At 49.8% G+C, this 14662-nt stretch overlaps 1 protein-coding gene across 3 annotated transcripts in view; it reads left to right on the top strand.

Annotated features, from left to right (window-relative positions):
- The window catches only part of LARGE1 (LARGE xylosyl- and glucuronyltransferase 1), a 528909-nt gene that overhangs the window by 236088 nt on the left and 278159 nt on the right, over positions 1 to 14662 (top strand). For all 3 annotated transcript variants that reach the window (XM_047740096.1, XM_047740097.1, XM_047740094.1), the window contains exon 4: positions 12141 to 12223. In XM_047740096.1, coding sequence (XP_047596052.1) covers positions 12141 to 12223 — 83 coding nt within the window. The remainder of the gene's footprint in view (positions 1 to 12140; positions 12224 to 14662) is intronic.

Here is a 14662-nt window from a genome sequence, read left to right as displayed (position 1 = left end):
ACCCTCATAACCGAGGACATTGTCATCCTCCCTCGTGGCACTGAAACTTCTCCGGGCTATGACAAGTATTTCTGAAAAGTCTTTTATAATGATGGCCAGGCTGTCAACCGAGATATCTGGTGATGGAAACAATGGGCCCTCACCAGTCCTGGTGCCCTCTTATCATTCCTAATTATGTGGCCTTCAGAGAGCTGTCCATCTTGTTCCTGCTTTTCTCTGTTGTCAGGGCAGTGCTGTGTCCGTGAGGGCTGGTTTCTGAGCGCCACAGAACTTGAAGCAGAATCATCTGGGATTTCCGCTTGGGCCTCTGGGTTTCTGGATAGGTGTGTTTTTCTTGCGTTTCTGGTTCTGGTCCATTCTGGGAGTTGGCTCTGCTACAGCAGAGAAGTTACTGGAACTGGGGTGCGAATTCCCGAGCGAGAGTCTTTGCCTTGTCGGTCACTGGTCAGATGACCTAGAGTAATTCAGCAACCCTCTTAGAGTCTGTGTCATCATTAGAAAAATGAGAATTTATAATCTGTTCTTCCCAGTGCAGCTGTGGGAGTGAAACGGGATAGCAGGTGGGAAGCTAACTCTGTACGAGCATCACAGAGCCTTATTCTGGGCATTCTAGCTCCCTAATGCTGCCTGAGAAACACCTACAAGGTCATGGCTTAAAGCAACACCAGTCATTGTATCAGCTCTCATGGTTTCCTTGTGTCAAGGACTTGGGAAGGGATTCCGTGGGCAGTTCTGGTTTGGGGTCCCTTGTATGTGTGTCTTTAGTTTGTGGCTGGAGCTGAACAGTGAGGGCTGAAGCAGTGGGCGCTTGCCCAACTTCCTTCTTGCCTGTGGTAGACTCAGGGCCTCTCCATGTCTGTCTCTGCGGCTGGCTTGGACTTCCCTACAATATGGCGGCCCCAGGCAGTTGGCTGCTTCCCTGGCAGCTGAGGACTCAGGACAAGTGTTCCAGTGACCAAGGTAGAACAGAAACAGTTTTTATGCCCTGGCCTCAGCGTCACACAGTGTCACTTCTGCTGATAGCATAATATTTTCATTGGGAGAGGCTCAAAGACTCACCCAATTTTGCGGGAAAGAGCACACACTCCATCTCTCAGTGGGAAGAATGTCAGGGAATTGGCGGATGTCCTTGAATTACAACAGCCATTGATACTGTTACCATGGGAGGTCAGGTGAATGGTACTCTTTGAGGTGAGACCACCATTATGGCAGTCTGTCTCTCTTACCCCATGCTTTGAGCTTCATTTCTTGGTCATAATGTAATAGTAATAAAAGTTAACATTTACTCAGCCTTTAAAGTAGATCAGACACCGTGCTAAAATTTACATAAAATAATTTGCATAAAATATCTCATTCAATCCACACAGCATACTTTCTTCATTTAACACATTAGAAAGCTGTTAAGAAAGTTTCAATAATCATTTCAAAGTCTTACTGCCGTGAAGAAGTGGTGCTCGAATTTAAACCTAAGCGGTTTGCTTCTAGAACCTGTACTTGGTGGTGCCTGGGTGGCTCAGTCGGTTAAGCATCTGCCTTCAGCTCAGGTCTTGATCCCAGGGTCCTGGGATTGAGTTCTACTTTGGGCTCTTTGCTCAACAGGGAGTCTGCTTCTCCCTCTACCCCTACCCTCTGCTTCTGGGTGTGCATTCCCTCTCACTCTCTCAAGTAAAATTAAAAAAAAAGAAAAGAAAAGAAAAGAAAAAACAAAGAACCTGTACTTGGAACCATCGCCTTACTACTCTGCTAATTAGAGCACCTGTGACCCACACTCCCATGAGCTTAGAGCCCCAGTCCTGGTCTGTGCCTGGCAGGTGTCTCATCTCAAAGCCTTCAAGGTTACAGGGCACAGTGGGGGGTCGTCTTTCACCTTGGGAGGCTACAGCAGCTATGTGGGGAGTAATCATTTCTTAGTAGGTCGAGGCAAGAATGTATCTGTTTTTTTAAAAGAACTTATATTTAAAATTCCCTTCCAGATTGTGAGTGTATTTGTTAACTCAGTACAGTCACGCTGTTTTGCTTTAGGCATTACGTTTATAAAAGTTGACACCTTGTGCCTTCATTTTCTGGGCCCCGGAAACCACAGTATTTCGATCTATCGCGTTTACTTCATTTTAGAGAATTTTATGAAATAACTCAGCAGTGGAGGGGTTTGCCTGCCACCTCTCCTGCTCACCCGGCTATTGGAAGATACTGTTGCAGCATTTGGATTCATATTTTATTAGCCTCAGAGGTTTTCTTCTGGGCCCCTTCAAGGATATAAATCTGCTAAAATGTCTTCCCTGAATGTCAGGCCCTGGAATTTGGGAACATTATAGCTCGAAGAAACCTAGCAGGATTTTCCGATGCAGTGATTTTTGGGAACTCTAGCTCCTGTAGTGGTTCCTTAGGCTACCTTCCCTACCCAAGTGTAGCAGTTACTGATTGCTTCATACCAAGGTATCCCCAAAACCCAATGACGTCAAATAACAAGCATTTATGTGGTTGTCCAGTTTGAGAAGCAGGAATCTGGAAGCAGCTTCGTTGTACGTTACATCTGGAGGGCTCTCATGCAGTTGAGGGTTAGATGTCTGCTAGGGTGGCTGTCATTGGTAGGCTTGATCTGCTTCGGAATGGCATGCTGGCATGGCTGGGACCTCAGGTCCTTCGGATTGCTCTTGTCTTCTCACACTGTCGCAGATCGCTGTCCCTGAGTGAGGGATCCAGCAGAACAAGGCAGAGGCCCCAGTCTTCTCTAGGACCTCACCTGGGATATCATATACTGTGAGTTCTGACAAGTTCTGTAGGTCATAGGGGCCGACCCCGACACAGTGTTGGAGAGGCTACACCAGGACTGCACACGCAATCAGGGGTCTGTGGGGACAGTCTTGGAGGTGGCTACCATACCGTGGCCCTGGCAAAGGGTCCTGTCTCCCACAGCCTCCTGTCTGTGCTTACTCGAAAGGAGTCCTGCCTTGATCTGCTTTCTCTGTCATGCTCTCTTATTACATGTTATTTTTTTGGAAAATGTGCTATTAACAGCAACAATAACAACAACAACAACAAAATAACAATAACAACAATAAATAAAGATGCAACCTTCTCATTGAAAGACGATGACAATAAAGCAGAACAAAATAAAGGGTCCGTCCTAATTTTGCACAGTTGCTCCCATGGCCCCAGTAATGACGGATTCTAGTGGCTCATCTCCTCCTTCCTGTGTTTTCTCTCTTCTATGGGAGGAGGACAAAGGGAGCACCAGCATTTGACACAGCGGAGGGAGTCCAGCAGCTCTGAAAGCCCTTTTCTCAATCATGAGGGAAAAGACTACCCCAATCCTTACTTGAAGGAGAATTGGGGTAAGGACATAAGGAAGGAAACTGATGTCTGACTTTCAAGAATATTTAAGGCTGAAAGCCTTGAATATAGAGCCTTCGGCATACTATAAACTCTTAAATGAATAGCAATTCTACTGACCACTGATGCCTGTCTTCTAAGTTCACAGCACCAGGCTCTAATCCCTTCATGTTAATCATCTCAGTTCATCTGTCCAGCAGACCTTGACAAATTTTTACCCGCCCCCCCTTTTTAATAGATGAAGAAACTGAGTTCCCAACAGGTGCTGGTATATCCTGAAAGATGGGGAGTTTGATACATGAGGGGGAACACCAGGGCACCCGAAACTGAGAGCGTATTGTGGAAGTAAGAAACCTCGGGAGCCATCCAGCCTGTTCAGAGCATGAACACCGTGAAAGGAGGTGGGCAGGGCGCTGGTGATCACGTCTGCTTTCACTTTTTGTGCAAGCATCTGGTACCAGACACTGCACTTGTTCATGTGTTGCTTCTGGACTCAATCATCATGAAGTTTTGACTAGGGAAGCCTGAGCTTAGTGAGGCCACATAACTGAAAAATGCGGGTCTACAGTTAGAAATCTCTCTTGTGCTTAATCGTGGTATAGCAAAGCCATGTATTGTGAAATTTACTCTCTTAGAAATGCATGTACGTTTCAGTAGTGATCAGTATGTTCACATCGCTGTGTGGCGGATCTCTAGAATGTTTTCATCTTGAAAAATGAACTATACCTATTATACAGCGACCCACTCCCATTTTTCCCCTCCCCTTGCCCAGACCCTGGCTACCACCCTTCTACTTCCGAAATTCGTCTCCTTTAGATACTTCATAGAAGTGGGATCCAATGTACTTGTCTTTTGGTGACTAGTTTGTTTCACTTAGCATGATGTCCTCATAGTTCACACTGCAGCGTGAGACAGGATTTCCTTCCTTCTTCTTCTTCTTCTTTTTTTTTTTTTTTAAGATTTTATTTATTTGTCAGAGAGAGAGAGAGAGAGAACACACAAGCATGGGGAGAAACAGGCAGAGAGAGAAGCAGGCTCCCTGCTGAGCAAGGAGCCCGATGTGGGACTCGATCCCAGGATCCTGGGATCATGACCTGAGCCAAAGGCAGGTACTTAACGTACTGAGCCACCCAGGTGTCCCAGGATTTCCTTCCTTCTTAAGGCTGAATAATGTTTCACCGTATGTCTAGACCACATTTTGTGTATTCGTTCATCTGACGGTGGGCAGCTGGGCTGCTCCCCTCTTGGTGTTGTGAATAATGCTGCCACGGGCATGGGTGTGCACACCTCTCACGGACATCTGCTTTCAGTTCCTTTGGATATGTACGTCGAAGAAAGATGGCTGGATTATATGGCATTCCTGTTTTTAATTATTCTGGGGACCACCAGATCCTTTTCCACAGCAGCTGCAGCATTTTATGCTCCCAGCAACAGCGCACAAGGGTGCACTTTCCCCACATCCCCGCCACAGGCTGTAAATCCTAGCACACGTACTACTCTGCTTCCTCTGCCAGGCAGCTCAACTGCAGACAGATCGCCAAGGACTTGGAAAGAAAACATCACGTGGCCATGTCGCACCTTCTTCCTTTGCCTCCCTGTCCCGTACCACCTCTGGCTTAAGGGTGCTGTGAAGCTTCACACACAGACAGTCTGTGAAGGCGGGTCCTTGAGGCCAGTGCCTGGAGATGCTGGTGGTCTCTTGGCAGTGGCTGCCCCAGGGGAGGTGGCTCTCTGCAGCCAGGATGATCCTGGCACCAGCACAGCACTACCTCACTGAAGAGCATCTGGGCAGCCTGTCCCAGTGTCCACCGTGCTCAGGGCGGGTTACAGAAGCCTCCTGACTATTCTCTCTGCTTCCAGCTTCCTTGCTCCCTCCCCACCGCCCCTGCACATGCACGCAGGGATAATCTGTTCTCAATGGACGACTCGAGAGGGTCTTCTAAAATATAAGTCGGATCATGCCATTTCTCAGCTCTGAACCCTCAAGTGGCTTCTCTCTTCACACACAGGACAAGCCACGTTCTTGCAAAGGGCCGTGAGCTCTAGAAGGTCTGCCTTGCTCCCCAGCTTCCTCCTTGCGGACTCGTTGCTACACACCCCAGCCTCTTTTGCTCCCCTCTTTTCCCTGGCGCCTCCGAGGGAGTCCTGCACAGAGAGGGCACACCGTCTACACTTGCCGAATGGCCGTGTGTTTTGGCAACATGTGCGGGCTTTTTGGGTCAGGGGTCATTCTGTAGGTGGGCGCATGGCACGAACTGTCTGTGGCGGGTCAGTATGGGGCTGTGTGCAGACAGACAGCCCACCTGCCCCGAACAGGGGTTCAGCTTCTGCTGACGCACCCTAACATCGGTCTGCCTGCGGCGGGTGCTCTGTTCTTTGTCACACAGGGAAGCCCTAAAGCAGACCAGAAGTATGAAGTGGGACAATGCCGGGTGGTTCATTCGTGGGTTTAGCGTTTACTAGGCCTTGACTGTGGAAAAGGTGCTCGAAGTCCATGACTGCATGGCGCTTCCTGTCCTCAGACTGGGCCTGGAGCCCCGGTGGCTCCACCTTCCTTTCCTTGCTGAGCCCCTGACTGCTTGGCTACCATTACAATCAGGAGGTGTCTTCTCTTACTTGTACATTATTTAAAACTTTTTTTATAGATTTATTTTTATTTATCTCAGAGTGAGAATGAGCATGAGTGGGGGGAGGGGCAGAGGGAGAGGCTTGCAAGCAGACTCTGAGCGAGCTCAGACCCCAGTGTGGGGCTCAATCTCACAACCCTGAGATCTTGACCTGAGCTGAAACCAACAATCAGATGCTTAAGCAACTGAATCGCCCCACCAGGCGCCCCATTTTAAATTTTTAAATTGAAATATAATTGATACATGATAGGAGGTGTCTACTTTGGTCTTCCACAGGGTTGAGATAAGTTTGTCTTTTGGGTCCATGGTTTAGCTCTAGAGGAGAGGGAACTTGACTACTGGCTTCCCAGGAGACTATGAATGCCCTGGAGGTTTGCAGGATGATTCTAGGTGGCTCATCAGCTGTATGTTTCTTTGATTTCCCTAGTTCCATGTGTGTCTTATTGAGACCGGGTAGTACAGGTTTAACAGCGGGAATCTGAATTCAGCCTCTCGATTTGCCATCGACTGGCTGAGACACGGGACCTTGGACGAGACCTGTCCCACCCTGTCTCACTCTTCATCTTGAATTTTGGAAAACCCTGGATATTAGGATTCCATGCCTGAATCCCACCTGAGCCGTGGTTTCACTTTCCTCAGTTACTGTAACCCATGGTCACCTGTTCTGGAAACAGCTGACCCTCCTCCTGATGATTCGTCAGACCCTGTATAGCCTGATGCTGTGTCCAATCGCCCGCATCGTTGCCCTCATTGTAGCTCACACCTGGTGAGCACCTCCCGTCATCACAGGAAGGGCGGGGGAGGTACCATAAGGTACTATGAGAGAGACCACCACGTTCACATAACCAGTTACAGTATGCAGCTATAATTGTTTTATTATGAGTTACTGTTGTTAATCTCTTACAGTGCCTAATTTTATTAAACTTTATCATGGTTGTGCATTTGTAGGAAAAAAATATATATATAGGTTTCAATAGTGTCCACGGTTTCAAGCATCCCGTGGGGGTCTTGGAAAGTGTCCCCTGTGTACTACTGTGTGTAGAAATTCTATCCTCCTTGTGTAGAGGATTCATCAAGGATCGGAGAGGTTAAGTTACTTGCAAAAGGTCACTCAGCCAGTCAGAGGCAGAACTGCAGCCACCACCCAGGTCTCCTGATTCCCACGGTTTTGTTCTTTGCACAGAAAAAGCCCACATCTTGAGTCCTCCTCCGTTGCCTTGTGCTCACCCTGAGAGAGTCATGAGTTTCAGGACCTAGGGACAGTGATGAGTGCTGTCTCTTATTCTTTTATACGAGTGCACGGACTTTTATGCAGTCCACTGGAGAGATACTGGAAACAGATTCTTGGAACACCTCCCATACTCTCAGTGTGACCACGGCTAACGTCTGGTTGAGCGTGTGTTTGACATTCTTCAGAGCACTTAGCTAGAGCATCTGTTCTCAAGGGTGGTCCCAGGACAGGAGCATCGACATCCCTTGAATGTCAGCAGTCCTTAGGCCCCATGTCGAACCTCCTGGATCAGAAACTCCGGGAAAGAGTCCCCGCTGCCCCCGCCACCACCCCTCGCTCTGTCTGAACCAGCCATTCAGGGATCGTGGTGCACGCGGAGTTTGAGAGCCACTTACTCCTCATCCTCAACCCCTTGAGGACGAGTGGTGTTGAGTCCCTGTTGTGTAGGTGAGGGAGTTCAAGTGCAGCGGTGTTGAGCAACTTCCCCATGTGCTATTTAGGCATCTGGCAAGCGGCACCCGTCCATCAGGGGCGCCTCCCTGCACTCACTTGTGTGATGCGCACAGCGACCCACTGCACTGCCCATTTTTATCTCCATTTTACAGACACAGCCGGGAAGCCCAGGGACATGAGTGGACGAGTGGACAGCCATAGCTTAGCTTTGATGTTGCAGCTCAGACCACATCTCTTCACTACGGTGGGATTTTCCCCACAAAGCCACCCCTGCCCCACCTCTGTCCCCTGGCCGTCTGCTTCTCCCCAGCCACCCATCCTCTGGGAGGCCAGCCTCCCCCACACAGAGGTCTCCCGCTGTCCCCCGAATGTGGGCTGACTTTTTACAGCACAGATGCTGGTGCTGAAATGGGTCTCCCCTCTCTCTCCTTGCCAGCAGTTTCCCCGACAGGAGGTGCTCGCTCTCAGTGGTGCCCCGGACAGTGTCCTGCAAGGAATCCCGGGCCCTCTGTGTCCTGCTTCTCCCAGTGTTGCTGGGGGCAGCGCAGCTGGACACGGTACTGATTCCTTCTGCCAGGCTCACGCCTTGCCTGCCACCCCTTAGTTTCTTCTGGATTTCTTGTGGGACATTTTTTCCCCTGCATCCCTGTTTGAGAAACCAACCCCATGGAGACTTTTTTCTTGTGTGTTGGGGTGGGGGCAAGGGGTGCAGAACACAGAGAATGTTCTTTTTCTGGTTCTGTTGAAGGCTGACAAGCAGAGAGCTATGAATCCCAGCAGGCCCTGACTGTCAGGAGTGACGATTGCTCTGGCTGAGTCCCTGGAATGCCCTCTCCTCCCGGAAGCTCTCCAGCATCCTTTTGGTTCCAGTGGCCCAGGCTACCCTGGCACGCAAGGGCACTGAGGTCGCTATCACAGGAGCCTTCCCCGTCCCTGACGGGATTGTCCGGTTAGCAGTCTTTCTCCCTCTTCACCTGATCCCGGGGGACTGACTCGCCTTTCTGTGCTCTGAGCACAACACAGTGCCTGGCATATCAGGGATTCCAGGAATGCCCATGTCATGCCTGGATCCTTCTTCTAAGTCCTAGAAGGATCTAGGACGTCACTCACTCGGCCCCAGTTCGACTACATCATGTCTTCAGGTGCAGCTCGTGGGTGTGTGCTGAGCACCAGAGTCAGGACTTGAGGGAGTGAGCGGGAAGCTCTGTGGGCTTCCTTGGAAAGAACCTGTGGTCCATGTGTCTGAGAGCTTCGTCAGGCTGCTTAGAATTTATAAACACAGCTGACGCATTCTCTAGTTTGCTCTGTTGGTGCTCTCCTGCCTCGTTTCACCTTAGGGATCAGCTTCAGGGCCACCTGTGCCTCCCTTCCAGCCACCAGGACCCATGCGAGGCTAAGGGAGGGTCACTGGAATTGGTCAGGTCCTAGAAGGAGACCAATGGCACATTCAAAAGAGAGGAAGACCATTAAGGCAGGGCCATAGGCATGGGAGCCAGTGAGGGTGATAGAGCTCCCTGGAGGGAGTCACTACAATCCCTGGGCCCGTGGGGTGTGAGGCAGGTGGCCTTACGGAGCCCAGCAGAGCTGAAGAGCCCAGCAGAGCTGAGCCCTGGGAGAGGGCTTCTGAAAGGCGCGGGGGATCCGACCTCTCTGCACCTGCCTTCAGGCCTCCCTGTGACCAAACTCAACCAGAAACCGGAGGCAGTGGGAGCCTGGTTATTCGGTCTGTAAAGGTCAGGTGCTCAGGCATGGAGCGAGTTGGAAACGAGTGAGAGTGGGGGACGAACAGATAAGATCATCACCCCTGTCCGAGCTTTGGGACCAGTAAAGGCAAGTATGACATCTACCTAAGATATAAGGAGGAATTCTTGATAAGTGGCCAGTGGTCGCTGAATCTGACGTTCAGACCCTTCACTCTGAGGAGAGGAATGTCCCAGTCATTGGGACCATCAGTCGGTCATCTTTAAGTCACTACATTGAAACACTTGAAACCTGGACTTCGTAGCTTCCAAACCAAGTTATTGTGGTGAGAGCATATTTGTGACTCTGCTTTCAAGGAGTGTCCATCCCTGTCCCCTCTTCACTCTGAACCCAGCCCCCGTCCCATTCTTGGCATTCATTCCCGTCCCCACAAAAGTTGGGACCGTCTAGAACTTCCCAAAGAGCACGTTCACGGCGCTTGGATTTTCTGCCTTCCTGGGGAAGCGGGCTTTGTTGCTACGGCTCCCCATGATGAATTTATTCATGGTGGCAAGGTGTACTGGATGAAACTAAAGAGATTGGAAAATTATGTAGAGGGTTTGAGAATGTTTGTGCTCGTGCTTATGTTTAATGGGACCATTTTCAAAAGCCCCTGAACCCTGAAGCCAAGACAGCGTTTGATATCTCGTGTTTAAATATTTGTGGTTCCAGAGAGCCTGATTCAGCTTTTATCCATTCTCATCCCCTTCCTGGCTCTGTCTCCTTGTGCAGGCGTCTTCCTTTTCATTTCGTTCGTGACTGAAACGGTGACAGTTGCATTTCACATTACGGTGTTTCATCCCGAGTCTTTGGGAGAGAATATCCAGAGATAAGCTGTGGTGTCCTCGTTTTGCAGGTGGAGAAATTAAGATATGCACAGTGTGGTCTAATTTTATGTGAGATGAGGTTGGGTTGGGAGCTTGTGGGTCTCAGTTTCCCCGCACCTCCTCTTGCTTCTCTCTGGAAGCGGAATTTCCTCATGACAGCCCTGTGAGCTTTGGGGCAGGATAATTCTCTGTTGTGGTGGCCACCTTGTGCCTTGTAGGGGGTCAGCAGCAGCCCTGCCTGTGCCTTCCCCCAGGAGTGACCACCGAAAAGGACTCCAAACTTTGTCAGATGTTCTGGGCAGGGCAGGGGGGTCACGTTTGTCTCAAATGGAGAACCTTAGATCCTGGTCATCAGAGACAGTGAGTTAATTGGTCTGAGGTGGGGTTGGGGCATAGGGTGTAGTTTAAAAATCTTTCAGGTGTTTCTGGTGTACTAGAAGGGTAAGGAATCTCTGTTCCAGAGTTCGAATCCCATCGGCCTAAGCCTGAGTTAACTCCTGGGTGATATGGTGGGTGGGGTGGGGAAGAAGGCCTGAGAACCAGAGGTCATTGTCCTGAGAGCCTGGAGGGGAGGGACGAGGATACCAGAACTTCATTTTTCTTCCCTTCCACCCCTCCCCTGGCCTTTTTTTTTTTTTTTTCCACTTTTTACTTTCAAGTAATTCTAGACTCCTAGGAAGTTTCAAAAGCAGTACACAGTCAACAGAACTGAGTTTTGAACTAGCTGATTAGAGTGATGGAGTTTCCAGAAGCTGTGTCCTGGGAACAAGGGTTGTGAGTGGTTTCATTAGGTATAGGGTGCTGGAGGGAATGTGCTTGTTCTGCCTTCCTCCCAGGACAGAGCAGGCTGGGGTGAATGTTAGGAGGCCGATTTCAATTCAGGGAAGGCAGTGCTTCCGTAAAAGATATACCCAGAGGCATGAACCCTTCATTCATGGAACTGTTCTGAGAGGCCAGATGACTTTCTGTATGGGATGGCCTAGAGCAGGAGTTCTCAATCTTTGTCAGATTGCTGAAGCTTGGAGGATAGCCCAGCCTGAGGGAGCCAGCCCTGCCTGGTAGCCTTGAGCACTCCCTTGAAGAGATAAGTGACTTCGTGTCCTGTAATTCACGGTACAGCCCAGCCCACTGGGGTGCCAAGGGACCCTGTTTGGGAAGCTCAGCTCTAGAGATCATCTCTGTTGTGATTGGAAGGCAGTGTGCCCAGCACCACATTCTGCTCTTGGTGTTATCCCCTGTGCACTCCATGACCTCCTGCAGGACGTGTTATGGCCCTTGGGTTACTTTCAGTCCCCTCCTGCCACCACTTTCCCAGGTCGCCTGGGGCTAAAGGACGGAGCCAGGGTTCATGTCTGGAGCCTGTGCTCTTGACTGCTCAGAGGAGGTGGGCCATAAGGTTCCCTTCAGTTCTGCCAGCCTTCAGTTCTTGGAATGGTGTCCCACCTGGGGCCCTTGTTACAGACGTTCACCGGTCTCTTGGCCCAGCCAGGCGCCCCTACCCTGAGACATCTTGCGAGAACCGTTCCTAGCTTCAAGCGATTGCTTCTCAGTCTAAGATCCCCGACTGTCAGTTTTTCCTTTTGGGATGTATTTCTTTCCTCTCTCTTGTCACCACTTGTCACCGTCTCCCCGAGTGGGGGTAGGGGACTCACTGTTTGCCTGTTTGAGCCGATAACCCTTTCTCTCGTCCCCAAAATGTAATTGCAAAGAGCCTTAATGGTTTCCAAATGATGATAGCCCCATAAACCGATTAAACAGGCCTTAATAAAACCATCTCAAGTTATTTTCCGCAGCTGCAAACTATGCCGTTTGTTTTCTAACGATCCCCTCAAGAGATCGGGGTGATTTTTCTTTTCCACGTGGTCTGAAGCACCAGGAAGGCCCTCTTCCATCTGTTTGACCGCCTGCCCTGTGTTCTTTGCTTCCCAGACAATCCACGTTGCTATCGTCTGTGCCGGGTATAACGCCAGCCGCGACGTCGTCACCTTGGTCAAGTCAGTCCTGTTCCACAGGTAAGCGCGGCCGCGGTGCTCCATGGGCTGGTGCATGAGGCTTGGGCGCACATCTCCTGTATGTGACTCGTGTGTGTGACCGCGGCCTGTAGGCCCCCTCAGGGGTGGTGGGGTGCAGAAGAACGACATTTCTCATCAGTCATCAAAGCTGCCGTGAGAGTGTGATTTTTGTCTGGAACCCGGCGGAAAATTTTATGTTAATAATGTTTAACAGCAACAATGAGGTGCTGTCCCACATTGTTGAGGGCTGTAGATCTTAGACCTAACGGGAGCTTCAGGGACGCTCCAGATTTGAGGCTTCCGTTCCTTTGCTGGCCTTCCCTTGCTTGGCGGTCACCAGACCTCTGTGTCCACGCCCCTGTGGACAGGTTGTGTGATGGACTGAACGTGTTGCCCTAAAATTGATGTGTTGCAGCCCTCGCCCCAGTAACTCAGAATGTGAACTGTATTTGGAGGTTGGCCTTTAAAGAGGTAATTCAATCAAATTGGGGCATTATGAATGCACTGTAGTCCTGTATGACTGGTGTCCTGATACAGAGAGGGGATTGGGACACAGCCTCACACAGAGGACATGGGGAGAAGACGCCCATCTCCAAGCCCAGGAGGTGGGGCCTCAGGAGACCCCATCCCTGCCGGCACCTGATGTCAGACTTCCAGCCACCAGAACCGTAGAAACTAAGTTTCTGTTGTTTAAGCACCACCCCCTTCCCCCGCAATGCGTGGTAGTCTGTTAGGACAGCTGTAGCAAACTCATAAAGTTTGCTTACTCTAGTCCACCGTAGCCTGTCCCACGTCTGGGCATTTCTAACCATCAGAAAGTCCTGCCTTATATGAAGCTGAAATTTTCCAACCCGTAGCTGATGTCTGTGGGTCCTAGTGGATCCACATGGAGACAGCCCTGCAAGGGATGGGTTCCTCTTCCACCTGAAAGTGATCCTTCCTCTCCCAAGTCAACTCTTAGCCAAGTTAAACTCCTGTCATTTGCTTCTGCTTTTTAACATGAACTTTCTTTTGTGTTTTCACTGTTCAGCTTGATTGATATCTAGACCTATTGGTGTATCCAGAATTGAGTTTGTAGTTCTAGCTAGTATCTTTGGCTCTTTTCTAACATTCTTACCAAGGGTTTAGATGAAGCTTATCCATGGCTGTAGCCAAGAGCCAAAGGGTCCTGAGCAGTAGGAACAGTGGCAAAAAGCTCTTAGAGCTCAACAAAACAAAGATCAATGTGCAGTTACCGACCGTTGGTTCTGCTTTCTCTCTCAGACCCCCCACCCAGCCCCCTGTGATGCACTTGGAACTTCTCCCTCTTCATATTGTTAATTTCATCCCTTTTTCATCCCTATTGCACCTGGCAATGGAGGTCTGCATGTTCTCTCTCCTCCCTTCCAGTCCCCACAGATCCGGCCTCTAAGGCCAGGTAATATTTCAGAAAGGCACATCTGATGTCTTCAAACTTTTCACTGGCTTCTTGTCATGGAGGGGAGAGAATCAAGCTTCTTTATCACGGCACACAGACCATCGGGACCTGCTGTCATTCTCAGCATGCTTGCTCTCTCTTCCCCTTGCTGGGACTTTACTCTCCAGCAACACTGACCTGCTTCTAGCTTCCACGCTTTCCTGGGTGCGCCACGGCTGTTTTCCCCATGCTGCTCTGTTTATCCGTTTCTCACCTCCTCCCTCCTCTTACCCCTCCCAACTTTGCAAACTCCTTATCTTTTTAACAGAAGACCCACCTGTACCTGAAAGTCTGGGCTAGGGCTCCCCTTCTCCCAGCCCATCATGCCCTGTGCATCTTTCTATCACAGCACTTAGTACGTTGTCTTTTATTTATTCACGTTTGTCTGTTTAGTAGAATATGGGAGTTGTGGGGACAGAAACCATGCCTTATGTTTCTATATTCTCCATATCTTAGGGATGGACTTCACAAGTGTCTGATGCCCAGTCAATGTTTACTTGTTTAACTAGTGAATCTGGGAAGCGTCATTAATAAATAACCTGAAAATATATTTATTCCACCAGTTAACTAATAGATCTGGGTCAGACCTGGTGCCACACTCATGCCACTCTATACTGAGTGACTTTCAGCAGGTCCTTTTAACCCTTTAGACTTTAGTTCTTAGGTTATTTAATTTTTGCTGTGAATCCGTACACCCCAGAATTTAGTAGGTTGAGGACAAAATTTATTCGCTCTGTTGTTTGTACTGAACTCACCCGGGCCGGTCTTTTCCTGGTGCCCTGCTGTGCTGATAGTCAGCAAGCAGATCTGCTCCCCACCCAGGAGTGGGGGGATTCCCTGCCTCCACCCCTCAAACCCAGAGTCGGGAAAGGAGAGAAATGAGTAATCACCAGGTCACAGAACAGTGTCAGCTAGTGGTAGGGTCTGTCCGTTCCCTCCTCTTAGCTCTGTGTGGCTGGCATCGGGATTCCAGCTGCACGGCA

This window comes from Lutra lutra, chromosome 8 (genome assembly GCF_902655055.1).
Source record: "Lutra lutra chromosome 8, mLutLut1.2, whole genome shotgun sequence".
NCBI classification, from domain to species: domain Eukaryota; kingdom Metazoa; phylum Chordata; class Mammalia; order Carnivora; family Mustelidae; genus Lutra; species Lutra lutra.
The sequence above is the reverse complement of the archived record's forward strand: the minus strand, read 5'-3'. Positions and strand labels throughout refer to the sequence as shown.